The 26229-nt window shown below is 34.3% G+C and overlaps 4 protein-coding genes and 1 pseudogene across 6 annotated transcripts; 2 read left to right on the forward strand and 3 right to left on the reverse strand.

The window, feature by feature from the left end:
- Positions 1 to 898: 898 nt before the first annotated feature.
- LOC104713358 (uncharacterized) lies at positions 899 to 2882 on the reverse strand. Its single transcript, XM_087466829.1, has 2 exons — positions 1297 to 2882; positions 899 to 1203 (listed from the first exon to the last, which is right to left on the reverse strand). Exon 1 carries the CDS (start codon positions 2836 to 2838, stop codon positions 1321 to 1323), a length of 1518 nt encoding a protein of 505 aa, XP_087322955.1. The 5' UTR covers positions 2839 to 2882; the 3' UTR covers positions 899 to 1203; positions 1297 to 1320.
- Positions 2883 to 9697: 6815 nt separating this feature from the next.
- LOC147939227 (uncharacterized protein At1g43920, Chloroplastic pseudogene) lies at positions 9698 to 10064 on the forward strand (annotated as a pseudogene).
- Positions 10065 to 10606: 542 nt separating this feature from the next.
- On the reverse strand, positions 10607 to 12786 carry LOC104713359 (nuclear speckle RNA-binding protein A). 2 transcript variants are annotated; one of them, XM_010430458.3, is made up of 6 exons: positions 12446 to 12786; positions 12101 to 12234; positions 11748 to 12018; positions 11584 to 11645; positions 11390 to 11471; positions 10607 to 11089 (listed from the first exon to the last, which is right to left on the reverse strand). In XM_010430458.3, the coding sequence occupies exons 1-6, from the start codon at positions 12537 to 12539 to the stop codon at positions 10992 to 10994; spliced, it is 741 nt and encodes a 246-aa protein (XP_010428760.2). In that variant the 5' UTR covers positions 12540 to 12786; the 3' UTR covers positions 10607 to 10991. The 2 variants fall into 2 exon arrangements, with proteins under 2 accessions (XP_010428760.2, XP_087322956.1); XM_087466830.1 differs by having other exon boundaries at positions 11748 to 11993; positions 12446 to 12749.
- Positions 12787 to 16322: 3536 nt separating this feature from the next.
- LOC104713360 (PH, RCC1 and FYVE domains-containing protein 1) lies at positions 16323 to 21683 on the forward strand. The gene is made up of 9 exons (XM_010430461.3): positions 16323 to 17006; positions 17400 to 17486; positions 17581 to 17670; positions 17759 to 17845; positions 17933 to 18052; positions 18180 to 20297; positions 20465 to 20611; positions 20712 to 21184; positions 21305 to 21683. Exons 1-9 carry the CDS (start codon positions 16956 to 16958, stop codon positions 21477 to 21479), a joined length of 3348 nt encoding a protein of 1115 aa, XP_010428763.2. The 5' UTR covers positions 16323 to 16955; the 3' UTR covers positions 21480 to 21683.
- Positions 21684 to 23624: 1941 nt separating this feature from the next.
- On the reverse strand, positions 23625 to 24452 carry LOC109126556 (protein IDA-LIKE 5-like). 2 transcript variants are annotated; one of them, XM_019230229.2, is made up of 2 exons: positions 24047 to 24452; positions 23625 to 23851 (listed from the first exon to the last, which is right to left on the reverse strand). In XM_019230229.2, the coding sequence occupies exons 1-2, from the start codon at positions 24318 to 24320 to the stop codon at positions 23715 to 23717; spliced, it is 411 nt and encodes a 136-aa protein (XP_019085774.2). In that variant the 5' UTR covers positions 24321 to 24452; the 3' UTR covers positions 23625 to 23714. The 2 variants fall into 2 exon arrangements, with proteins under 2 accessions (XP_019085774.2, XP_087323714.1); XM_087467588.1 differs by lacking the exon at positions 23625 to 23851 and having other exon boundaries at positions 23906 to 24437.
- Between the last annotated feature and the right edge of the window lie 1777 nt (positions 24453 to 26229).

Below are 26229 nucleotides of genomic sequence, written 5' to 3' on the forward strand. Positions count from 1 at the left end.
CTACTACATACTGTATTTCATAGCCTACTTCGCCGAACAAGTAGTTTTATTTTCCTTTTTTTTTTACCAACAAAGAAAAGGGAAGGTCACACACTGGTCACACGTGAGTTGCATGACACGATACGACATATATATAAGTCAATTGCGATTCTACTAAGAGCCGTTGACCAGCATTATGATCTTTTACCGTCAACGAACTCGGTTTTTGTGTTGTTTGTTTCTGGTCCAAACTAAGACGTAAGATGTTGTCCTTAATTGTACTTACATTATACAGCACACATTCTGACCAGTTCCACTATATCCTCTTGAGTTTCAACTGAAACACGTTTTCAACCCCACCACAATGACAAAAAAAAATGTAATGTTATAAACTTATAATGTTACGTAATGACTTAGTAAATAAACCTGAGATGAGCAATGTATAAATAGATATAATTAATGTATATTTCACTATTTATGTTTATTTATATATATCTGTATCATAATAGATGATTTTTTTAGTATTTTTACCAAGATTAAGAAAAATAATAAATGTTGTATTATTATTAATTACTTTTGTTTTATATTCCTTTTAGTACTCATTTACTCCTACTTTTTTTACACTTGTCATTCAAGTGCATGTCTATATTTAATTATTTATTATAAAAGTAAAAACATTAATTAGTTATTTGATTTTAAGAATAAATATACATTAAATACACTAAAAAAATCATCCTTTGTGATACAAGAAAAAATTCTAGAATATCAACATTCATGATACAGAAGGACTATATGCGTATATAGGGGACTAATATACTAATCATTTAGATGGTCACTTCATTAAATATGGCTAATTTGAGAATTTGGGAGTTTCGATCGTAGAAGCCAATTAAAATTTGGGATAGTGGAGCAGAAGAAATGAAAAGAAACTTATACTTTTTATTTAGTTGAACAACGAAACTCTGAAATTGAATAATCTGAAAGCAAAACAGGACTTGAACTTAACAAACATATGACTGATTTGCATGCATGAAGGGACCACGTTCATCAACATGTTTGAAATTTATTACAATATAACGTATTCAGAAATAAAGAAAAAGGTATTAGAATGGGAAACTTTCTCTTTAGACATATGTATCCGTTTCAATTCTCTCGTCATTGATCTTGTGTCTTTTATTATATTACCAAACGATTCTTTGTTTTCTTGTGTACGGTCGTCGACTCCTGAAAGAATATATGATTTATGTTAACATATGAAATAGGTAACTGAAATTTGATTGAGGTGTAGCATTGTAAAGTATGATAAGTAATCATTACCGTTAGAGTAGACGATTAAGTAATCTAGTAGTGAGGAGGAGGTGGCGATTTGTAAAGGTAGGGTTGGTGTGGTGGCGAGTAGTGATGTACTGGAGGAGGAGGAGACTTGTAGACCGGAGGAGGAGAGTAGTGCTTAACTGGTGGTGGGGGAGATTTGTACTCGTAATCCTTCTTGGGAGGAGGAGGAGACTTGTAGACCGGAGGAGGAGAGTAGTGCTTAACTGGTGGTGGGGGAGATTTGTACTCGTAATCCTTCTTGGGAGGAGGAGGAGACTTGTAGACTGGAGGGGGAGAGTAGTGCTTCACTGGTGGTGGGGGAGATTTGTACTCGTAATCCTTCTTTGGAGGGGGAGGAGAGTTGTAGACCGGAGGAGGAGAGTAGTGCTTAACTGGTGGTGGGGGAGATTTGTACTCGTAATCCTTCTTGGGAGGAGGAGGAGACTTGTAGACCGGAGGGGGAGAATAGTGCTTCACTGGTGGTGGGGGAGATTTGTACTCATAATCCTTCTTGGGAGGGGGAGGAGACTTGTAGACCGGAGGAGGAGAGTAGTGCTTAACTGGTGGTGGGGGAGATTTGTACTCGTAATCCTTCTTGGGAGGAGGAGGAGACTTGTAGACTGGAGGGGGAGAGTAGTGCTTCACTGGTGGTGGGGGAGATTTGTACTCGTAATCCTTCTTTGGAGGGGGAGGAGACTTGTAGACCGGAGGAGGAGAGTAGTGCTTAACTGGTGGTGGGGGAGATTTGTACTCGTAATCCTTCTTGGGAGGAGGAGGAGACTTGTAGACCGGAGGGGGAGAATAGTGCTTCACTGGTGGTGGGGGAGATTTGTACTCATAATCCTTCTTGGGAGGGGGAGGAGACTTGTAGACCGGAGGAGGAGAGTAGTGCTTAACTGGTGGTGGGGGAGATTTGTACTCGTAATCCTTCTTGGGAGGGGGAGGAGACTTGTAGACCGGAGGAGGAGAGTAGTGCTTAACTGGTGGTGGGGGAGATTTGTACTCATAATCCTTCTTGGGAGGAGGAGGAGACTTGTAGACCGGAGGGGGAGAGTAGTGCTTCATTGGTGGTGGGGGAGATTTGTACTCGTAATCCTTCTTGGGAGGGGGAGGCGACTTGTAGACCGGAGGGGGAGAGTAATGCTTCACTGGTGGTGGGGGAGATTTGTACTCGTAATCCTTCTTGGGAGGGGGAGGCGACTTGTAGACCGGAGGGGGAGAGTAGTGCTTAACTGGTGGTGGGGGAGATTTGTACTCATAATCCTTCTTGGGTGGAGGAGGTGACTTGTAGACCGGAGGGGGAGAGTAGTGCTTAACTGGTGGCGGAGGAGATTTGTACTCGTAGTCCTTCTTGGGTGGGGGAGGAGACTTGTAGACCGGAGGAGGAGAGTAGTGTTTAACTGGTGGTGGAGGGGATTTGTAAACCGGAGGAGTGTAGTGTTTGACCGGTGGAGGAGGGGAAGAATAGAAGTAATTTGCGGTGGTTTGTGATACAAAAGCAAGGGAGAATGCTAAGATAAGAAAAGAGGCCATTGGTGACCCCATTTTGTTATGTGTTTATGTTTGTGTTTGATGCTCTTACTCTCTCCCCTTAGCACCCTTTATATAGCTTCTCAATTTTACATTTAATCCCTTTTTTACTACTATCTCTCATGGTAGTAATTTTGTGTCGTGTCTAAGTAATACAAATAAAGAAGATATTTAATAATACAAAGAAAGAAAATGAGTTTAGTCTCCCTCGGGCTTCATTATTGTTATCTTTATATATCCCTTCTATTATTTTTGGTCGTCTTTGATCGACATGTTCTGCATGTTCCGAACATACAAAATCAAATATAATATAGACTATAAAGAACATTGAATGTGAAGCTAACATAATTTTACCATGGTATATGTAATATGTTAATGGAACCCAAAACAAAATTAAAAGAATTGATCGAGAGCTTAGATCATGGCCCCAAAGATCTTAATTGTTATATGAGATAATTACACAATTCTTTCTGATATGGTAAATCGTTAAAATGTAAAAATTATTGCATTTAAGATCACATAAAATCTACCTTACTTTAGTTTTCTTCTATCAAAACGTTTAACTATAGAAATGAAGCCATATGAATTAATGCCATGGTGTGCTTTCATCAACCCAAAATATGTATTAAAATATTTGATGAATTTAAACTAATGCATGTAACAAATTATCTTATCAGTTACACGTTTATCATATCTTTTAACAATTTTTTTTTTTACATTTTATTCATTGCAACCTACAAATTTTATGTCAGATATTATTAATTATTTAGTAGCTAAATAAAAGAAAAATGTATATACAGAAGAAAAAAAAAAGAAGCAACGCGTTAAAGTCTTAAAGATATAGGCGGCCAAGTTGACTATAGAAGTAAAGGAACATTGATAGAGAAGGTTGTCATTGTTCATGTACTGGATTCTCTCTTGTACCGGTGACAGTCAGTCAATCTTTTTGTATTTGGGTTTTTGTTTCATTACATTTTTATAACATGTTTCTTTTGTCATTACTCTTGTTAATCCGCCATTTCTTTATGTAATTGTTAATTAGTCTACATTAAATCAATTGTAAATACGTTTTAAGATCAAGACAAGATAAATAATTTATGGTGAATTTTGTTCTAGCTGCTTACTTGTGAACGATGTATACAACCCAACGAGAAATGCCATAACGTAGATACATTGTATATTTCTTTTTTCATATCCATAATAGGCCAAATTTCTTCTTGAAAATTAGGGTAATAAACTAATAACACCGAAGCTTGGTCAACATATGACTATATAACATTTTGGATACAAGAATTTAAATGAGGTTTTATTTTTGCTTTGATTTTTATCAAATGGGTAGTAAGTAACCAGCTGGATAATGAAATAGACAAATCAACAACTTAACATTCTATATAGTATTTTTTTTTTCTCGAAATTTGACTATTTTGGTTAGGCGTCAAAAGTTATATAACTAATCTTGACAATTTTGATAAAGAAGAAATCGACCTCAAACGAAATTAATATAATCACCGTCAATTAATAATTTAGACCAAGTTAATTTAAATTAGGGTTTGTTATTTTAACATAATACTAATGTTTGAAATAAACAAATATTTGTTTGAAGAACATACGAAAGACACAGTACGATTTACTTTTTTTGTTTATTAAGTAATGATCCGAATAAACATAAATGAAGAATTTGATTGTTCGGTTTTTCTTTCTATCGAATTAAGCTTAGGAATGAAAATATACCAACAACAACTTAACTTTTTGTGACGATGTGTGTGTGTGTATTAAGTTCAAATTCGTTTTATCCAAAAAAGTTACTAATGTTGCAAGGCAGGCAGATGCGAAACATCGTTTGGTGATTCAAAGTCCAAGCCAATAAAGGTAACAAAACGGAAAATGGTATTTGATTGATAATCTTACGCGACGTAGGTACGTCTGTGATGTGGTAGCTTATAAGGTTCATAATAGCTGTATGATTTTTTGTTTTATTTTGTCAATAGAACTGGTTGATTTTTTTTGATTTTTTGATTTTTTTCTCTTTGGAGATAAGATATATAATGTATTAATATCAATATATTACCAACTACGTGTCGCTGAATTGATAAAAGATATGAAATGTATGAAAAAGAAAGAACATACATTGATCGATCGAAACATATTAATTGTTACTATTCCCTGGTAAACACCTATGGAGTTTATGTTTGTCGTAATGCACACTTTGCCCAACTTTACTGTGTTTCAATAAATGAAGAATAAAATGTGTTCCAATAAATCGGACACAATTGGATTCACTTATTTTATATATTCTTACATATTTCTTTATATGGAATGTGTAAGTATTGTCAACAAAAAGAAAATGTAATGTTTAATCACTATTATCACTGATGTTTTTCTCTCTTCCAGTGAATGTGAAACACCTCAACTCATCAGTTTTCTCGACAAACAAGTACGAAAGTGTCTCTCCTCCATTAGTGATCTTCTCGGTCCCAAGTATGATGGAGCGCTTTGACTATGGGTTGCATCAAAACTACAAAAGAAATTTTTATATCAATTAATATAAAATCATTCTTTTTAAAAAATAAATTTTACATTCAATTCAGGCTCTCACTCGTTCACAAATCGTAAATTAGAAACTCATTATATTTACATATAAATAAACTCTATACCTAAAACAGATGGTCAACAGACAATAGTTTTGTGTTGCTTTCTTCACTCATTAGTATTATATCAAAAACTACGTGCTTGAATTTTTATAATAATGATCTACCAAACAAATCAACGACTTTAAAGCAAAAATTCCATGCAAAAGTTAAAGACGTAAAAAAAACAATGTTTTTCCGCTTTAGCATGGCTGATTGATTTCTCATTAAACAAACTGGTTAGAATTGTTAAACCTCCATTACCGGAATCTTCACCTGATCAACAGTTTATATATTTTGTAATGAATATTGATATTTATACAGATAATGTTTATATATAATCATTTTACGTACGTTTACGCAATCACAGTATGCTACTCACATATTCAAAAAAAAAATTATTTCTTTCTACAACTTTTTATTTAAGTATTGAGAAAAACTCAAGTAAGATGTTAATGATCTTCGATCCTAAAAATTATAGCTCATTATTGTTTAAGAAATAAATATTTGTATAATATTACCAAATTATAGCACAATGTGTGAATGTATGAAACTGAAACTTCTAAATTACCAAATTCATGTATCCGTGTGAAAGCACTGGAAGGGGTTGGTAGACTTCATTTCTTCGTGGGGGGCCGCAAGAGGGCTGCTAAATACGTCTTTCTGTACAATTTTTTTGTTATTCAATGTTTTATTGATTTTGTCTCCTCTCGAGAAAAACTCGTCCCTCTTTCAAATTATTTATCCATCTCTCAAAATGCATATATAATTGCTATTACTCTAAATATGTATAGAATTTCTTAGTTGCTAGTACTTACCATAGAACAATACTTTTACCTCGTTTTTGTTGTAGTTCAGTAGTTGTTAGGCAACATTTTTTTTTTTCAGTGTGAAAATTTCTCCAAATTAAATTAGGTAATATACCACAAATGATAGACACATATTCGAGAATAATATTACTATTAAGTTAATAATTTACAGTCATAAAAGTCTACAATTTATAAGTAAGTTGTGAAAAGACTTGACGATAGTGAAATGCACTAAATGTACAAATCTAAGTTGGTACTGATTACTGACTATTAAACCAAGACCCAACGAAGTGTTTTTGTGTTTATGGATATTAACTCTCTGATATATATATATATTTTGGTTATAATTCCATTGGGTCCAAACTTACACAGTCTGAATTAAACTTAATCGAAAATCCCAAAAGGATATTTCCCAAACTAAACAACATTGATCCATTGCAATATCTCAGTTAAAAAAAGGTAGAAAATGGAAACAAATTTGAGAGTGTGAAAAATTACACGTAAAAAGAGCAGAAAAAAAATACATAAATACTAGATAGAGATCTTCGCTAACGTGATATTATACATCTTTAATTTGAACTTTGCTAAAGGAGAATATAATGGTACTAACTATAAAAACTTAAATATGTTTATAACTACAATAATGTTGATTTGGTAGAAAATAGGTAGATGTAGATCCATCTAAATCAATATATATCCTACAAAATTCACAAACAATTATTTTTCATAAAAATGCATGCATCTCTTTTTCTTCATGGAAATAAACAATTCAACAATCTCCTTGATAGTCTTTCGTCGTGCCAAACAATAAAAACAAAGAATTATTGGATAATGTAAACGAATATGTTAATCACCGACTATGATGAAAAGTATCCAAAAAGACACTAAACTCAATCTCATTAACCTTTTTCCCGTAAAGATTTGCCAACATTGAAAAAAGAAGATGATGAAAGGTGGATATAAAAACGTGTAGCGTATACATTTTAGTTTATATATTCAAAAGTAGTATCGTTTCTGAAAAAAAAAAAGTTGAAAAGGAAACTAAAACACATTCGTCTACAGTAGATTTTGACAACCGACATGGGACTTGGCCATACGTTGTAATGAACATGTTTAAAAGCGTATCGTAGTATCAAACTAAGTATATATGAATAATTAAGTGATTAGAATCCAAAGATATTTAAGTTGTTTTTGTCTAACATTAAACTTTCCAGCTTTGGTATCAAGAGTCATTTAGAACTCTATGATTGAGGAGACGACTAAACGAATAAAAATATATGCTTATCTTTGAATGCTAGCAAGTTAAAATATTTTTTCCAAACTAGTGGCTAAAACAATACTTTAAAATACTGTCAACGGTATGTTAGATATATCGTGACTAGGCGTATTTGTTTATTAATCTCAGCAGTAAATGTGGATTACCATCGTGAAGGCTATGAACCTATAGTTCTCGTGAGCACGTTGCAGCATTTCGTATGAAACATTTAATTGTTAGAGGACAAAACTTACTTCGCATTTTTCTTGTTTCTTGCCATTTTTTTGTTTCTTTTAATCTATTGTTAAGTGATTAGCTTATTATAGACGGACGTGTGTTGTTAACTGATCAGCTTATTACAGAAAAGCAAAAAGATCACATACAAGTTTTGTCTCTAAAATCACTAAATATTGCTCGTAAAAGGAGAAAAAAAAACATCCGAGTGATGTAAAAAAAAACCGTGAGAGAGGGACACAACAGACATGAAAAATGTTTGATATGTAATACGAAAAGTGATGCGGGGGAAAGCATCTGCCTTCGAATAACGTGTTTTGTGGTGTGCATATATGATTTTTTGGCAAGAGATTAATCTTTTGTTTTTTTGTTTCCCATTATAAATAGTAAATGATTTTTTGTGTGTGTTTAAATGATTTCTTTGAAAAGTAAGTAATAAGTATATATTATTTTTGTTAACATTGCCAATCAATTGCTGTTATGTAATAAATATCGCTCGTCGATTTTATGAATTACAAGTGGAGCAATATGTATGGCATAGTAGACTTTTGACGTTAAAACTGTATAATAAAAAGACCAGTTTTATTTTCTGATTAAAAGTAGAGCAATTTGTTGAGTGGTCGATCTTATATTCTTATGATAGAGACATTCTAATTGTACAATACGTTTATTATAAGTTAGTACTGATATATATCAAACGAGTACAACGACGAAATAATAAAACGATAGATAAGGAAAAAACTTAAGGTGAATATGATATATAACTATGAAACGCGAAACATTCAAATTTGTTTTTGTAGATTAGTATTTTTAACACACACACACACACTATAATACAAGATGATTACGATCACCAATATTTATTGGTCTGATCCAACTGTTATAAAGTTAGTTATTTATAGTTACATAATGAAAAACTAGGTAAAAAAATTCGGAATGTAAATATGATCGATCGTAGTCATACTCACTAATACTCCCTCCGTTTCATAATATAGAATGTTTAGAGAAATATTTTTGTTTCATAATATAGGATGTTTCCAACTTTCTATGCAACTTTTAGATCAAAATTTATATTTTCTATTATGCAGACTTGTTTATGATTGGTTTAACTTTTTAAAAGTAACTATTTCTTAATATGCGTGTTTCTACTAAAACATCATATATTTTGAAACGGAGGAAGTATCATCTTTTTTTATTCTGTTTTTGTGTATTCAAAGCGTCGGTAGTGATAATTGATCTTTATATTCTCAAATTAGATTTCATATACATTTAAGTGTATTTAGATATCAAATTCCTAATAAAAGTCTAGAAAAATAGTTTACGAACAGAAAGAAACTAATTTGTATAGTAGTAAATAATAATGCTATCAACATCTAACCGGTAATCGATATGATGTTTAAAGTCGAAATTAGAAAAGTAATCCACAACCCCGAAAGTAATAATATTTTTGTTTTTTACCTTGGGTCGAATGTTCGTTCAGAAAGTTTACAGTTTCCACAATCAGACAAATATTACATATAAATTCGGACCACAAAAAAATGATCTAAATAAAATTAATCAATGGGAAAAATATCATAAAATACATGAACTCACTCATTTAGGCCATTTTAATCATCAACTTCATCACAGGCCATTTTAAACATGAAATTGCATTGACTTTCTGTTTTAAACATGAGCTTGTGTTGACCAGGACCAAAGAGACATGTCGTTAACTTGACAAACGGAGCAACTAACTAGGGTTAAGATGTCGTTAACTCTCTCTGTTAAGTCTTACACGACATCGTTTGTCGCTAAATGAAATCGAGAAAACAAAAACCCAATCCCCAATTTCCCCAAAAATCCCTAATTCTCAAAACAAAATCCCTAATTCTCGACATTGTTTTCTCTTCTTAAGTTTGATTTTTTCATCTGCATATCGAAAACTCTCATCTCCATATTATCCTACAAACATGAGTTGCAATTCTGGGCAATCGCACGGTGAAAACAGAGGCCGCGGGTGCCATGGGTTCCCCTCGAAGTGTCATTGCGGCTTAGATGTCGTACTTTACACATCGAACACGCAGGCAAACCCAGGAAGACCTTTCTTCCGCTGTCCAAAGAGAGGAGATGTAAGTGGTTGCATTGTTTTGATTTAGTGTTTTTCAAGGTTTGAGTTTTGTTTTTGTGTTTCAGGACCACTTGTTTAAATGGGTTGAAGAAGGTGTATATGAGGAGGTTGTAGATGCTTTACCAAAATTCTCCATCATTGACAAAGAGATTGAAGATTTGAGAGCCCAGATCGAAGAATTAGGGATTTTTGGAGAAATTGGGGATTGAGAATTAGGGATTTTTGGGGAAATTGGGGATTGGGTTTTTGTTTTCTCGATTTCATTTAGCGACAAACGATGTCAGTGTAAGACTTAACAGAGAGAGTTAACGACATCTTAACCCCAGTTAGTTGCTCCGTTTGCCAAGTTAACGACATGTCTCTTTGGTCCTGGTCAACACAAGCTCATGTTTAAAACAGAAAGTCAATGCAATTTCATGTTTAAAATAGCCTGTGATGAAATTGATGATTAAAATGGCCTAAATGAGTGAGTTCATGTATTTTATGACATTTTTCCCATTAATCAATCTGTAGTACTATTAAGTATTAACATTCATCTCAAAATAATAAAGTCTTCCCCGTCTACATCACCCACAAACGCGTCTCACAAACAAAACTAATTGACAAAAAGGGAACTGAAACCAAACAATTGTTCTTTTCCCAAGCAGAAGAGAAGACAAAAGGAGAGAGGAAGACAAGTCAAACATATGAATTGAGAAAGAAAGAAAACTAAAACAAAAAGACTTGTGGATAAAGCAGAGTAGAACAAATGTAATGTAATGTAATCATCTTCATATAAAAATTCGATTAGAAGAAAATAAACAAGAATCAATTCATATGTAAAGCCAATCTTTTAGTAATGAACATGTGAAATTAACAACACAACTTAATAACAGGACTCATGAGCTAGGAAGGGAACAAAAAGTATACATATATATATGTTATAAGAGCCTTTTTAAGGTTCTATTATTACCTCATATTCTACAATCTCCGCGCATCTTTGTTTCTCTCGAGTCTTGACTCAGGTTTGCTTCAACGATACAACAAGTGATGTAATGTGCGGGTTTAATTGAGATTTCTACGGATGGATGATCTTTCCGCTAGACTACAATAAACTACCATTTGGTTGATGAACCACAATGTCCCTGAGTCATCCATCACCTTCTTCCTCGTTGTCCTGGTCTTGAACCTGGTTTTCTTGAAAACTGGAGCCGTAGGAACTTGGAATCAGGCTCGTTTTCGTCCATTCGATAACCTGTGAAATAGGTTGTAAAGAACATTAAGGTTCAAGCGCATAGCTTCTTATAGGACGAGTTTATGGTTTAAGGATTAAGGCATAGTTTGAAGGCATATATAGCACATAGTGTGTTATGGCATATGATGTAGGGTTGTACTTTTCGAAACCAAACTCACTGTATCGTAATATGTAGTAATTGGAAGACAACCAAATAGAAAAAGATTCACTAACACAAACTTAAAATACAAGTGATCCAAAAGCCAGGAGAACAGTTAAAAGCAAAAAAAAAGTGGCAAGAAAGAGAAGCTTATCGTTTACCTTGTAAGGTGCTCAGAGCAGTCGCTGCACAAGCAGGGCTTGTAAAATCAACAAAACAAAGAACAATAGGATCTCCATTGCGCTGTATTGCCCATAAAATGAGAAATACTTCAGTACGTAGGTTTATCAAAGTAATAAGATACTTGGGTAAGCGATTTCCAACAAGACCCTAACTTAAAAGCAAGGAATCTTACATGTTTGGAGTCTTTGGTCACAAGTCTCACTTCTCTATATCCTAAAAAAGGTCGAAATATATCTAGACCTTGGTTAAGGACAGTAAAAATAGATGGTTTCCGTCAAGTTAGTTAAATAGGATAAAAAAAAACATATCAGTTTCAATTGTCATCAAATAGGATACGAGCTACTTCCCTTCTTGAGCAGTTAGGAGGAAGTCCTTCAACAAATAAAGTGTTAGATGCATCTGGAGGTAAAGGTCGTTCTCGGTTACGTCTACCAACAGATTCTGGTGGATCAAAACCCATAGCATGGCCATTTAGACTACCATGGTCTAAAGGAAGAACTCCACCACGTCTCATCATAAAATCATCCATGGTTTGACCGTTACCTCCTCCTCCTCTTCCCATGGAAACAGAACCAGCTTCTCCTGATTGCATAGAAGGAGGGGTTTGCTTCAAGAGAAAGAAAAAAACAAAACTTTTTCAGAACTTTTTCAGAACAATGAACCAAAAAAGAATCAACAAGAAATGGTACCACGCTTTGGAGGTATCGATCATAAGCTGAACCAATAGTTCTGGTATCGGGAACATCAAGATCCTCATCCCTCGGATAATAACCACCACCACCGTGCATCTCATGCCCTGAAGTCATTATAGATGGTGGAGCTTCTACAAGACGGTAACAAAAACATTTGAATTCACTCTCTTTCATTACTCAATCTCAGGATTTGTTAAGCTATAACATTCAAATTACGAGCATTAACTATCTATGTGCTTACTTATACTCCCCTTATGATTGATGATACGATCAAATTGCTTAATCATGTCCTCAGATTTACAAATTTGGGTATTTAAGAGAAAACGTGAAAGGAAAGCTTACCGAAATCGGAACGGGGACGTTTAGGAGGACCACTTGAAGGATGCTGATGCTGTTGTTGTTGTTGTCTCTGCTGGTTCCAGTACCCATCCGCCATGGAAATCGAAGCTTTACTAAATGGATAATTTAATAAGGGAACCCTAATATCGATGAATAGAATTGATTCTATCTGGATTTGATTGAAGAAAACCCTAGCTTCCCTCCTTCTTCTTCTTCTTCTTCTTCTGCTCCAAAGCGCTCTCACGAAATCAAAAATTTCTCGAATCCCTCTTTGATTCCAGTTTCTTCTTTGTGTGTAATCACGATTGATTTCGAAATTTCTGATTCTTTTTGCTCTCTTCAAAGATCCGAGTCTTGTAGACCCGGCCCGTTTTGTTGACCCGATATGATTTCAATTTTAACGGTTTAACGGCCCGCTAAATCAACTTTTTTCAGGCCCATATTACCCGAGTTCGGTTATGTTGTATCCAGGATCCGGTTTTCAATATATTGCTACACATGCATTATGCATATATACTCATGTACTCATGTTAATTTTGCTTAGTAAGTAAGTGATCAAACAACTATCTTGTCTGTTTTGTATTATGTTTTGTTAAACGATAAATTTTGGCGATAATAGTAAAAATTGAGTTTTTTTTTTTTTTACGACAATACAAATTATACACCTCTCTTTTGGTGAGAAGAGAACAAAGATGAGTACCAGTGGCCCACTTACTCCTTCTCGTAAAAATTGACTTTTGCCTATCAGTTATACAGCAGCAAATAAATTTAACCGATGGTATAAACAACTATAAATGAAGAGGAGATACAATAACAATATATATGTACAGATCAGTCTAAGATAAGTGAATGTGTGAATTACCGATTGTCGTATGTGTATAATAGATGCTTTCTTAAGGAGTAACGAGAAAATACTCCGATGTTGTCTTGGAGAGTACATATGCTGGCATGCAAAATCACGATGAATGAACTTTGAATAAGCGAATTAATAATAAATACTAGTTGACAAGAAAATATATGTGTATATAAACGACAAAATAAAAACGGAGTTATGTTTATTATATATACTCATATACTATATAAATGTAGGAAATGAGGAGATGGGGCCAAACACAACAACAATACAACAAAAGTAAGTAGGTTTCCATGTTTCCTTGAGAGTTTTTTCTTTTTGTTAACCAAAACTTTCATTTGTTCTCTACCCTCTTTGCCTTAATCATCATTCATTTTATTTCTCTAAACTCCAATCATACAATCTATCATCGCACCCTCTAATTTACTTTAACTTTTATCAAAAATTTCCACTCCAAAACTTTACTATTGATTTATATTCCTTTGTATACTGTATCACAAAAAAAAAAAAAACTACATTTGTTGATGTTTTATATATGCATATATTTTGGCATTGGTTGTAACTTGTAACACACACATACACAGTCACACATATATGCTATTTACATGATCTTATTAGTTTTTTTTTAAAAACGGTACTTGCAAGTATTATTAATGAGATTCTACGTTTCAGTAGCCTTCAACAATTGCAGAGTTTAATGTGAACAAAGTATTAACGTAGACGCAACGGTTTTAATAATCTTACGTTCCAACAGTTAGCAACATTTGAATAAATTAATGTACATATGTCATATGCCATAACGATTGTAAAAGAGAAAGAATATAATACAATGTTCGGAACACTTGGAAAATATCGTTCAAAAACGTAAAATCGAAGTTAACTTTGCAATTGTTGAAGTTTGTAAAGATTACAGTATTATTTAATTGATTAATCATTTAAAAAAAACTTATTAAGTAATTGATCATTTATTCATTTCACCAGGAGAAGTGTAGATATGCAAATGTTAGTTTTTTTTTTGACAATGCAAATGTTAGTTTTTAAGTCTACTTATATTCAGATAATATTCGTTATATACTCCCTCTGTTTCACAAAGAGTGTCATTTTGGCCTGATTTTTTTGTTTCAAATTAAGTGTCATTTTAAATTTTCAATGCAATATTAAGCATAAATTTCCAACTTTAACCTCATATTCATTGAAGAATATCAAGAGTCAATATCAATTTTAAGGGTATAAGAGATATTTAAATATGTTTTCTTAATTTGTGTGTAAAATGTCAAAATGACACTTATTATGAAACAGAGGGAGTATATACGTAATATTAAATACCAAATGTACAATAGTACTAGATTATAAAACTCCAATATTTTTAGTAGTAGTATAATAGTACCATCTACAGTATATATATGCATGGAAAATTGAACAATAACTTTTGTGTCTTGATACTTGGGCATGGATTATCCAATCCAAGGTTTTCGATTTGCTTTTACAATGTCGAGACGAGCTAGATCCTATGTAATGCTATACTACTAGTATCAAACAAAATCACATTCATATTCGTTTGTAAACCACTTACTAATTTGTTTTGTCGGTAAATTTCCAAGGATTACACAAATAAAGAATTGAGTTATTAGTATATGATATAGATAAAGAATAAAATAAAATAAAAAGTAGAGAAAAGAAGAATGGGAGATGATGCATTGCATTATTATTGTTTTCAGCAAAAAGTGATACATTCTCCTCGACTAACTCCCACAAAATCTGGAGGGAAGCACCAAAGACCAACCGGGGACCCACTTACTTACCTCCTCCTTAGGGGTGTTTTTGTCTTTTCGTAGCCAACGGCAACCAACGTTCAACGTAGCTGCGCAAAAAGAATAAACCTTCCTTCTTTTTAAATTACCGTTATAGCCCCCAGTCCCTACCTCGCGTGAAGTCTTTCTTAGACCGGACAACCTGAACCGGGCAGCTTTGGTCCTAATAGTAATTGGATTAGAACTCAGTATTAGTCATATTTAAGATAACAGTAAAAGTCTAAGAAATATGCACGGCCATGAAGTAGGCTGCTGTAGGCAATATCATCAGATTGAGGAAGATAAAACTATAAGTTGCAAACAGAGAATATGATGTATCAATTCATCACATTTGACAATGCCCATACCAATGAATGGATAAAAAAAATACATCAAAACAATTTAAGTTCGAATGTAGTACTCTGCTGCATGGGTAACGCCTCTCTTCACCTTTTTTTTAATGCTTTTTCTTTTTTACCCTAGCCTTCACAATCACAGAGTCATAGACTCTCATAGGGATGCCTCAACATATATATATATATATAAATATAATATTATATTTTTCAAAAAGTATATGAAATTGGTTTTAGAACATTTAAAGATAAAAGAAAAAGGAAAAATAAAGTATATATATTGTTGGGTAATAAGTAATAACTAGAAGTAAATAAACTGGTTTTAGGCTTTATTTAATTTTTTTTTTTGAATCTCTTGTTTCTGTTCTGTTCCGGGAAGTAAAGAATGGATGTTTATGTAATCTGTCTGTCTGGGTTGTTTCCCCTTTGCTCGCCTTGTTTGGCCTTAAGTCTCCGGAAGTGTTCATGAACTCGCCGGCTTTAGTCTCTGGAAGGATTGTTTTTCTTGCCAGCTTTCTGTAATTTAACTTGAAGAACTATATCAATGAAATCCTTTAGACGAAAAAAAAAAGAAGTAAATAAACTGGTATAAGTTAGTCTTGATATTATCTGCTTTGCATTTCTTGTTTTCTTTGTCTCTTTTGCTTCCGGGGAATTTCTTTTTTCGCCAGTTTAGTTTCCGAAACTTTTTGTTGTTTGCTGGCTTAGTTTCTCTCTTTTCGGCTGTAGATTATGGGGATATCTTTGTTTTCCACGGACATAATTGTAATTCACAATGTATTTTTTCAAATTTATAATATTATCACATGACAAAAAAAAAAAAAGTAAATAAACTGCTCTCCTTTAATTAGTGGTACAAAACTACAATAGAGTAACAGTAGTAGTTTTTTTTTTAACCGTGGTGAAAGTCTCTCTAAACAGCGTCGTCACTTTCTTTTAATTTTTTTTTTTTTTTTTTTTTGTTGATTCACGTCTTCTCTCTGTCATCGCTGTCTCTGACTTGCTTGTCTTCCTCCTTGTTCCTTTTTGCTTTTCCGTCGTTTTTCTCCGCCGGATTTTTCTCTCTCTCCACCACACTATTTATCTCCCGGAAACTAAAATAAAAAAACCCGATTTGTTTCTTCACTGCTAAACTTAAATAAAAAAACTAACACTTGCCAAAATCAGATTTTACTCTTTGGGAGGAAGATTCTCTGAAGATCGTTTTAGCTTTTCCTTTCTTTTGAATTTGGGTTTCTCTGTTCCTTTTTTTTTTTTTTTTTTTTTTTACAATTTGGAGAAGCCTTGTTAGATCTGGGCAACTGCCAAAGTTTTAACTTCTTCTTTCAGTTTTTACGTTTCTCTTATTCTCTATCTCTCTGTTTCTGACTTGACCAAGTTCTGGGGTGGGGCTGGTTTACGTGTTTAAATTGATGGTTTCCACGGCGGCTAGGACCTCGTGGGCTCTTGTTTGTAGATGATGAACGGTCCTTCGTGTAAGGATCGAAGAGGTCTTCTGCTGATTTTTTTCACATGGAATGGCAGATCTTGTGACCTACAGTAATGCCGCCGACCACAACGTTGAACAGGTTCCTTCTCTCTCTCTCTCTCTCTCTCTCTCTCTCTCTTCCTCTATTTTGGTTCTGAAGCTGTATATAAAGCTCAAATCTTGAGTCAAAATTGTTGTAATTAAGGGAGTTATCAGTAGTTATGTTTATGAAACCCCAAGCTGAAATTTTTTGAGTTTCTGTTTGTTCAAATTGTAAACAAATTGTTGGATTATTTGTTTGTGTTTCCCTCAGATTTTGTTCTGTGTAAATTAGATGAACTTGTGTCTTGAATCTGTTTTGTTTTTTTTAGTGAACTTTGAGGTTTATTGAAAAAAAGGAAGGACTTTTATACATTGTATAAGCTATTGGGGGAGTTTCATCAATTAGAAAGAGTGGAATTAACAGATGTTCATGTTAAACTGATACTCGCAGGCATTGATTACATTGAAGAAGGGGACTCAACTTTTGAAATATGGTCGCAAAGGAAAGCCAAAGTTTTATCCGTTTAGACTGTCTAGTGTAAGTTGCTTTCTTCTCCAACCACTTCTTTTTTTTTTTTTTCCTTTACTTGCTTCTTGAACTTATATACTTGCTGTTGTTGTTGGTTGTGCAGGATGAAAAATCTTTGATCTGGATATCGAGTAGTGGTGAAAAGCGACTTAAATTAGCTTCTGTATCTAAAATTGTACCTGGGCAAAGAACTGTAAGATATCTTTCATTTATTTAGCTTCTTCTGTATCTAAAACTCTGCATCCCTTTGTATAATAACCATTTCATCTCTTTTGTAACAGGCTGTTTTCCAGCGCTATCTTCGCCCAGAGAAAGATTACTTATCCTTTTCTCTCTTATACAACGGAAAAAAGAAGTCTCTTGACTTGGTTAGTCGTCCTGAAAACTAATATTTGGAGAATCATTTCAACAACACTTGTTAATAACTCCAGGGATAACAGTTTACTTCTTAATAGATTTGCAAGGACAAGGTTGAGGCTGAGATTTGGATTGGAGGCTTGAAAACATTAATATCGGGTGGACAAGGCGGGCGCTCAAAAATTGATGGCTGGAGTGGCGGAAGCCTTTCAGTTGATGTAAGTACTCTGTGTGTACGCTGTTTTGTGATCATTTTCTTAGGACTACTGTTGAACTTATTGGTTGATGATATGAACATTTCCAGTTAAGTATTCAATGCATTTGTTTGCTTTCTATATGTTCCAGGCCAGCAGAGACTTGACATCAAGCAGTCCAAGTAGCAGTTCTGCCAGCGCTTCACGGGGTCACAGCTCTCCTGGGACTCCCTTTAATTTTGATCCTATTGCTTCTCCTAAAACTGCTGAGCCTGAGCCTGAGGTTCCTTCAACTGAGTCAGAGAAATCACATGTTGCATTGGACAACAAAATTATGCAAACAAAGGTATCTGGTTCAGATGGTTTTCGGGTTAGTGTCTCAAGTGCCCAAAGTAGTTCTAGTCATGGTTCTGCAGCAGATGACGCTGATGCTCTAGGTGACGTTTATATTTGGGGTGAGGTTATATGTGACAATGTTGTTAAGGTCGGGATTGATAAGAATGCAAGTTATCTGACCACAAGAACGGATGTCCTTGTGCCGAAGCCACTGGAGTCGAATATTGTCTTGGATGTTCATCAAATTGCATGTGGTGTTAGGCATGCCGCATTTGTGACAAGGCAAGGTGAAATTTTTACTTGGGGTGAAGAATCTGGTGGAAGATTGGGTCATGGTATTGGGAAAGATGTTTTTCATCCTCGTCTTGTTGAATCTCTCACGGCTACTTCCTCTGTTGATTTCGTTGCTTGTGGAGAATTCCACACTTGTGCTGTTACTCTGGCCGGAGAGCTATATACCTGGGGTGACGGTACACATAATGTCGGGCTTCTTGGGCATGGCTCTGATATCAGTCACTGGATTCCAAAAAGAATTGCAGGTTCTCTCGAGGGGCTTCATGTGGCTTCTGTAAGTTGTGGGCCCTGGCATACCGCTTTGATAACATCATACGGGAGGCTTTTTACATTTGGAGATGGAACATTTGGTGTCTTAGGACACGGTGACAAGGAAACAGTTCAGTATCCACGAGAAGTTGAATCTTTATCAGGATTGAGAACGATTGCGGTTTCATGCGGGGTTTGGCACACTGCTGCTGTTGTTGAGATCATTGTCACGCAGTCAAACTCAAGTTCTGTATCATCTGGAAAATTGTTCACATGGGGTGATGGAGACAAAAACCGTCTTGGACATGGTGACAAGGATCCTCGGCTTAAACCAACGTGTGTGCCTGCATTAATTGATTACAACTTTCACAAAATTGCATGTGGACACAGTTTAACAGTTGGTTTGACCACGTCTGGACAAGTTTTCACAATGGGGAGTACAGTCTATGGTCAACTTGGGAATTTGCAGACTGACGGGAAATTACCGTGTTTGGTAGAAGACAAGCTTGCAAGTGAATTTGTCGAGGAGATCTCCTGCGGCGCATATCATGTGGCGGCCTTAACATCTAGAAATGAAGTTTACACATGGGGTAAAGGAGCCAATGGGAGATTAGGGCATGGTGATCTGGAGGATCGAAAAGTACCAACTCTTGTGGAAGCTTTAAAGGATAGACATGTAAAGTACATTGCTTGCGGATCAAATTACACTGCAGCCATATGTCTGCACAAATGGGTCTCTGGTGCTGAGCAGTCTCAGTGTTCAACCTGTAGACTGGCTTTTGGGTTTACAAGGAAAAGACATAACTGTTACAATTGTGGACTTGTGCACTGCCATTCATGCAGCTCAAAAAAAGCATTCCGAGCTGCATTGGCCCCAAGCGCGGGAAGACTATATCGTGTCTGCGACTCTTGTTATGTTAAGCTCAGCAAAGTGTCTGAGATAAGCGATACTAACAGAAGGAACAGTGTTGTGCCTCGTCTTTCAGGGGAGAACAAAGACAGATTAGATAAATCTGAAATAAGATTAGCTAAATTTGGGACATCCAATATGGACTTAATTAAGCAGTTGGATAGCAAAGCGGCAAAACAAGGAAAGAAGACTGACACGTTTTCACTCGGTCGCAACTCTCAGCTGCCTTCTTTATTGCAGTTGAAAGATGCTGTGCAGTCTAATATAGGTGATATGCGAAGAGCTACTCCAAAGTTAGTTCCTGTTCCATCAGGTATTAACTCTCGCTCGGTGTCACCTTTCTCTAGGAGATCTAGTCCTCCCCGCTCTGCCACTCCTATGCCTTCGACTTCGGGGCTCTATTTTCCGGTGGGTATAGCAGATAATATGAAAAAAACCAATGAAATCCTGAATCAGGAGATCGTTAAGTTACGAACACAGGTATATATACATTCTCAGAGGAGGTTCATTTTTCCATGTTCTCTCATTTTGTTTTCTTGTGAATGGGTAAAAGCTGACCACAAGTCACTTTCTTTTCCATGATCCACCGATTTGGTATTGTCGTCATTCATGTGAGTCTAATTTAAAAATCATGGATTTGGTTTTAGGTTGACAGTCTTACTCAAAAATGTGAACGCCAAGAAGTAGAGCTTCAGAACTCGGTTAAGAAGACTCAGGAAGCCTTAACACTGGCAGAGGAGGAATCTGCCAAATCAAGAGCCGCAAAAGAAGCAATAAAGTCGCTCATAGCACAGGTAAGTCCAACAGATTTTATGAACTACATTGAAAACTTTGAATTTACTTCCCACAAGCTAACTCTTAAACTGATTTTGCTTGTGTATTAATTAACAACAGCTCAAGGATGTAGCTGAGAAGTTGCCTCCTGGTGAGAGTGTAAAACTCGCTTGCCTTCAAAACGGAATAGACCAGAACGGTTTCCATTTCCCTGAAGAAAATGGGTTTCATCCTTCAAGGTCGGAGTCAATGACTTCATCTATATCTTCAGTTGCTCCTTTTGACTTTGCCTTTGCAAACGCATCTTGGTCCAATCTCCAGTCACCAAAGCAAACGCCTAGAGCCAGCGAAAGAAACAACAACGCTTACTCAGCGGATCCAAGGCTTAGCAACAGCGAGTCAGTAATCAGTGAGAGAAACGAGCCTTTCCAGTTCCAAAACAACAGCGACAATGGTTCGAGCCAAACAGGAGGACTTGTTAACAACACTAATCAGGTAGAAGCAGAGTGGATCGAGCAGTACGAGCCAGGCGTGTATATAACCCTTGTCGCCCTCCACGATGGAACTAGAGATCTACGAAGAGTCCGCTTCAGGTTTAACATTGTTGCTCATACTCTTTGAATTAATGTACATTCCAAAATTTTACCAGTAAGTGTGTGATGATACTAAAGATTGTGATTGTTTCTTTTTTGTTTTGTTTTTGTTTCTTGCAGCCGACGAAGGTTCGGAGAACATCAAGCTGAGACATGGTGGTCGGAGAATCGAGAAAAAGTGTATGAAAAATATAATGTAAGAGTATCGGAAAAATCAACGGCTTCTCAAACGCATAGAGACGAAGAAGAAGAAGAAGAAGAAGAAGAAGAAGAAGAGGAAGACGTTCCTCAGTAGTAGTCATAGTAACATTTTGTATCATTTTGGCCCGTAATTTCCAGTTTCTTTCTGTTTTGCCCCGAAACTCTTCATTGTTCAACTTAACTCATCTTCCTTTTTTTTTTCTATCTCTATCTCGATTAAATCTGTGGGAGATTAATTTTCGTGTACACTATGTTGTATATATATATATATATATAAAGACCATCGGTTCTTGGATCACATTACAGCAAGCAAATAAAATTGAAGCATGGTAGGTCTACTTTTCCAAATTTAATTTGAAATAAATAATAGTATTGATTTTTTTTTGTGTGTGATTAATTGACTTAAAGATAATGATTAAGTTGTACCTAATTCTGTAAGACAATGTGTTACCAAAATATAAGTCAACCCCACAACTAATTAAGCAACTAAAAATCCATCAACTTCCACCAATGCATATTTATATGTTTTAACATTCTCAATATTTTATATTCTTTTTGTTCTACTACCATTTTAGACATTACAATTATTCCTATGTAAAATTTTTATACATATTATCCACCTACTTCTTGTTGACCCTTGCAAGGCAGTAACTAAAAGTGTAGATCTACTAAATAGTCAATTTTTTTAATCCCATTATTTACAAAACAATGTGATGAAAAGAGATAATAAATAAGTATTTTTCCAACAAGTTTTTTAAAATTAATAACATGATTTTCTCACGTACTTTAGTTAAAATAAGATCTTACTTTATTAAATTATTCATTGTATTCATTTTTTTAGAGCACATGCAAAATCAAATATTCACTTATTTATGATTTTGCCACCATATCAGTTTTGCAATGAGTGAGTAGAATTTGGCTATCAAGGAAAATAACCTGAGTAAAAAATCACTTATTCACACCTACAAATATTTCATAACAACTCTCGACCTTTTTATTCATATCTATAAAAATTAAACATTTCGTCACCTATATTTTCCTTGACTTCTATTCTATGCATTGTCGACAACCAAAACGCCTTTCAAGTTTCAACCTAACCGCCCTTTAAAGTAAGTGTAAATCTCAATTTACTTGGCTCATTAATTATGTGTATATGTGTTTAGTTTCTATCTTATTTATTTGGAAATCCAGACTTAATTATTAGATTTAATCTTTATGAGGTTGAAAAGCTCTTTTGCATTTTCATTATAGAATTTACGTTTACAATTAAGTATATTTTGTTTACAATAGCAAATTTTTGGGTTCATTTCAAAGACACAAAGACAAAGTTAAACATAAACCGCATGTAGTCAGCAGTATATATGTTAAATTGTTAATTATATGGTTGAAATAAGATCACTAGTTTTATGGTTGGGTTGCTTGCTGCTAATAAATGCGATATTTTCTCACATACGAAAATTTCAAAGTCCTTGTTGAATTATCAAACCGAAACTTACTGTCACTGTTATATATATATCCCCTTGTATGAAATAAAGTAATACTACTAGGTTATACTATTAGTATATATGTCAAGAATATACTTGATGACCTCACGATTAGAAATTAATGCATCATTTATGGTGACTTCATTTAATTTTTATTTTCCTTCATTGAATTTGTGACTTCATTTACGAAAGTTTTAGGATCTGCAAGTACCATGTAAATATGTCTGTACGTAGTCCAAAGAAACAAATTAATTGACCGATATAATATTTTTCCCGTTTCTTTGCAATTTTTCCTGAACTATATTTATGAAACAAATTAATAAAGGTACAGTATAAGTAAATAAATAAATTTTCCTAAAATTAATCCCTAAAACTGCTTACTCGTTTCGTAGTGTTTTGAAGCATTCTTGTGATTTGTTTTTGTAAGTTTGCAAATTCAAGTTGGATTTTTGAACATTTCTATATAATTAAAATAATATTGTTGACAAAACAAACTTTGAAACTGATGGGGTATGTGATTTCTTTGTTTTGGATCTATAAAAAAACATATATGGCCCTTGAACATTTTTATTAGTTTTCTTTTGTTAAACACTGACAAATCTTTTGCTTTCTTAAATATTCTGGTACGTTATCTGTTTTTGTTATTTTCTGATAAATGGAACATATTTGTTGGCGATTAACTTAATAATAACGCGAGTGAGAATATTCTGCCGCCTATCAAAGGCATTAAAGGCTTGTCAATTTAAGAAAAAAAAAAAAAAAAACATACTAGTGTTTTGTTATAGAGAGAACAAAGAAGTACATCAACATGATGCATTAATACAAATTATTCAATCATGAGTTCATCATATATATATATATAGGGTACATATTCTCCAAACTATGATACAAGTAAAATAAGTAGGCGTGCGTCCAAAAATAGCTCGACCTTGAGTTGGTTTCTCGATGGAAATTGGCAATGAGCGATTGCAATAATTAATTCCTACCCAAAAAAAAAAACTTTCTTTAAGAGAAAGAAAAAAAACACAAAGGGATCAGAAAGAAGATAGACTACATGTCTATGTTATACTGTATTTATATAAATGCATCATGCATATTAATGTAGATATATATGTATATATGTGTGGGTATATATATCTTGTTGATAAAGATCATGGATATCTATGGGAATTAGTACTCTGTAAACCGTAGACGTTGTGTTTCTTGGAAGGAGCAGAAGGTGGAATTGGTAATGTCTTGGGCAAAAACCCTGAGAAACTTTCTGGAGGGTAGTCATCATAAATGAAACCTTGATTACGATGATGATGATGTGGATTTGGTCTTCTCACCTTGAAAAATCTCTGTGGTCTTGATGATGAGTATCTTCGTAAGCCTTCCGCTTCACACATCCTCCATGAGAACACCATCATAATTACCACTAGAATCATCATTGCTCTGCGTTTATTGCCCATTGTTATCAAGTATATAAGCTTGCTTTCAGAAAACAGGTATAGGGAAAAGATGGAAGAAATAGAGAAACTGAGAGTGATCTTCTTAAGGTGAGTGAGTTTATTGGGGGGACTGGTTGATGTTATAAGAAAAGTAATTGTACTAACCATCATATAATATTATATATATTTATATAAAGTTGGTATACAGTGGTCTTGATTACGATATTTCTTACCGAAATAACCTCTAACCTTATAATCATGTTCTCTTGTACATATAAAAGTTAATTTTTTTTTTTTTTTTGTCAACTGATGTTAATGATAAAGCTTTGAAGTATACAAGGTGGAATACAACATAAGCTGGCAGAAAATAAGATATCTCCGGAATCTAAAGCCTAAAAAAGAGAAACTAAGCCGGCGAACAGAAGAAAAGTTCCGGAAGCAAAAAAAGAAGTCAATAATTAAATCTACTAAGTAGAGAATTTAGATTTTAGAAGAAGGCGAACTCTTAAACTAAGACATAAGCAACAAGGCTAAACCCTTAAACAAATACTAATCTTAGGAAGCAAGACAAGTTCTTCTCTTGAACCATGTGCAAGTGAGAAATACTAAGGATGCCCACGGTCAATCCGAAGCTAACTTCAACCTCCTTCTATCCTTAAGAGAGCTGATCTCTCAGAACCAGAACCAAAGACTTCATAACCCGGCAAGCAAGACCCGAACACGCTTCCGAATACGACGATGACGACACTAAAACCTTTCAAAATCATCTGTGTAAAATCCTTTCAAAAGGCAATCAGATTTACACAAATCTGTAAAGCCAAGACAAGAAGCGAAGCCTAACTTCTCACTAAAACTGAGCTTCAACAAGCATAATGATAGAGCGAGAAAGCTATCAACCACAACGAACAAACCATGAGAAGAGCCAACTGCAAACCAAGAAGACTAGCACGTCTTCTAACAGAACAAAGCCTAAGCTTAGAAAGGGAACAAACCTTATGGGAATCAACGGCTGGAAGAGAGGACATATAAAAGTTATTATTTTGACATTTTTAATTTTAACATATAAGTTAAGTGTACTTTATTAGAAGTTAATCTTTTTTGAATTTTATACATTTTTTTGTAAAACGGAAAGAAAACTAATAAGGTTGATTCTTATGATCTATTTTCTGTTTTGTTGTTTATTGAAAACTAGAAAACTGTATCATATAAACTCTCCAGCAAATTAGTTTTTCTTTTTATAGAAAAACAAAGAAGTAAAACCAACTAACTTAACTTTTCAAACAGTTTGTATGAATTGAGACTTATTGAAATTTTTATCAACTATATATGCTTTATATATTATGCATAAGCATAAGCATAAATGGGCGACTTTTATGTTTTCTAGTATAAACTATTACTAGTTAATCAATATAAATGTCATAAATTCGGTCTACGTTAGAAAGAGGAATTGCTTGATTAAAGGCATGAAAGATTGTGTTGTCTAGAGGTGGGAGTGGGTAGGATGTTTTATGCTTTTGAACGGGTCTTTAGGGGATCAGGGGATTCATATAGTAAATGTGTTCATATGTGTAAAATATTATGAGCTTGTTGCTTTTGTAGATGGTGGCACTGGCAGGGATTAACAACCACGTTTAACGATACATTTTCATATATTTTTGGCAAATGTATTTTCTTGCCACTATCTAATAAACAACCGAGTTTTAAAGTGTAAACGTTATCATTAGAATTTTCTAAAAAATGAATTTCTGAATTCAGTTGGCATTAAATGCTGTGAGGAACATGGAAATAAAGTGAAAAAGAAAAAGGAGGAAACATATAAAGAAGGGGGAAAGTGGATTAGAATAATGAATACTATAATAGGAAAGATCGGTGGCGTTGGTACCACTCCAAGTTTGAAAATTTTAACTTGCATAAGGAAAGATCGGTGGCT

Source organism: Camelina sativa, chromosome 9, assembly GCF_030686135.1.
Source record: "Camelina sativa cultivar CO46 ecotype springtype chromosome 9, ASM3068613v1".
Classification (NCBI taxonomy): Eukaryota; Viridiplantae; Streptophyta; class Magnoliopsida; order Brassicales; family Brassicaceae; genus Camelina; species Camelina sativa.